The sequence below is a fragment of the Lepidothrix coronata genome, unplaced genomic scaffold, assembly GCF_001604755.1.
Source record: "Lepidothrix coronata isolate B3197 unplaced genomic scaffold, Lepidothrix_coronata-1.0 Scaffold1094, whole genome shotgun sequence".
Classification (NCBI taxonomy): domain Eukaryota; kingdom Metazoa; phylum Chordata; class Aves; order Passeriformes; family Pipridae; genus Lepidothrix; species Lepidothrix coronata.
This window is the reverse complement of record NW_016691274.1, coordinates 4489-5778: the sequence shown is the minus strand read 5'-3', so window position 1 is coordinate 5778 and position 1290 is coordinate 4489. Positions and strand designations below refer to the sequence as shown.

General features: G+C 42.1%; 1 protein-coding gene across 1 annotated transcript; it reads right to left on the bottom strand.

The window, feature by feature from the left end:
- Nucleotides 1-242: 242 nt before the first annotated feature.
- Nucleotides 243-1117, bottom strand: LOC108510499 (deleted in malignant brain tumors 1 protein-like). Its single transcript, XM_017840182.1, has 2 exons — nt 1009-1117; nt 243-619 (listed from the first exon to the last, which is right to left on the bottom strand). The coding sequence occupies exons 1-2, from the start codon at nt 1054-1056 to the stop codon at nt 395-397; spliced, it is 273 nt and encodes a 90-aa protein (XP_017695671.1). The 5' UTR covers nt 1057-1117; the 3' UTR covers nt 243-394.
- Nucleotides 1118-1290: the final 173 nt, after the last annotated feature.

The window sequence follows — 1290 nt, the reverse complement described above, 5'->3', positions numbered from 1 at the left end:
TCTCAGTGCAGATCCTTGAGTGAAATCTCAATGCTTGACTGCAACTTCTGAATGGCATTTCTTTGTCATACTGTATTTTATTCAGGCTTTGCCAAAAGGTTGTTGTTAGAATTATATTTGTACTGAGAATTGCAGCCAATGTACACTGGCCCTAAATCACCTCTTTCACAAATTAAGCTCTTTCAGAAGTATCCGTATACTTTCAAAGTAATTCCTTAGAAAGTTCTTACCCCCTTTTGATCAATTCATAGGTCGTCGTTCTAAAATCACTGGGATCCGGTGATGCCACGCAGGTGTCCACAAACACTATCAGATTTTGGTCAGAGCTGTGAAGAGATGCTTGGAGGAACAAATTCTGATTCCGGTCAACGTAGTATGGGAAGTTCTGCACCGGTCACAGGAAAGATGAGGAATTGTAGAATGCCAGGTCCACGTTGTATCTGCCATACTGGGTTTCATTGACATCAGCGATGTCATTGGCCGTGTACACTACTTGCACCCAGGTGTTCTGGATCATTTTGCAGCTGACATGGAGGTGAAGGTCCTTCTGCCTTTTGATGGTGTAACCAGGAGCAGACACTTTTATCACGTTGGAGTAGGTGATGGTTTCGCTGTCGCCCTATTTGACACATTAAATGAGTACAAAATTACCACGTGTAGTCATGTTCACTGTGTGTACCAGGTGTGTGCTATAAATTTCTTTATTTGCCAGGTCTTAGTATTAGTCAGAAAGAACATGTCATACTCAAAAATACCTAAGCATCTGCATGGGGTTGCTCACTTAACTCTTCCCTCTACTCTTGTTCTCTAAAACATCACTCTGAAATAGACACAGGGATTTCCTAAACCCTGGAAAGGATAAATAGGAATATTTAACAAACTTTAGCCTCCAGAAACATGTGATTATTTTCTGTGTTTTGAATACCTGTGGCCTACTACACCCTTTGCAATACAAGACAATTTTCTAAATGTCTATTAAATTTCCATGCCAAATGTGTTGACACCAACCTGTCTCTGCGTGCCACAGCCATTGTATGGAATGTTGAATATAACCATCGTTGATGTGATTGTTGGTCTACAGTTGGAGTCAGGCAAGCTGATGCTCCTCACTGAGTAGCCCTGTAACTGGAGATAGTGTCTGTCCACAACTGCGCGCATGGAGGTTGGATAGCACGCAAGGGCTAGGGAAGAAAATATGATTATACAGGAGTGGTAAAGCTTCTGTTCACTGGATAATTTGTGCTGCTCTGGAAGTAGCACTAGGGGCAAAAATCCAGCCAAAACCAGCAT

Bases quoted from the DNA above. Each gene is read 5' to 3' on its own strand.
- LOC108510499 (XM_017840182.1), bottom strand. From the start codon at position 1,056: ATGGTTATATTCAACATTCCATACAATGGCTGTGGCACGCAGAGACAG. The intron at 620-1,008 runs GTTGGTGTCAAC...TGTGTCAAATAG, and splicing joins GCTGTGGCACGCAGAGACAG to GGCGACAGCGAAACCATCAC.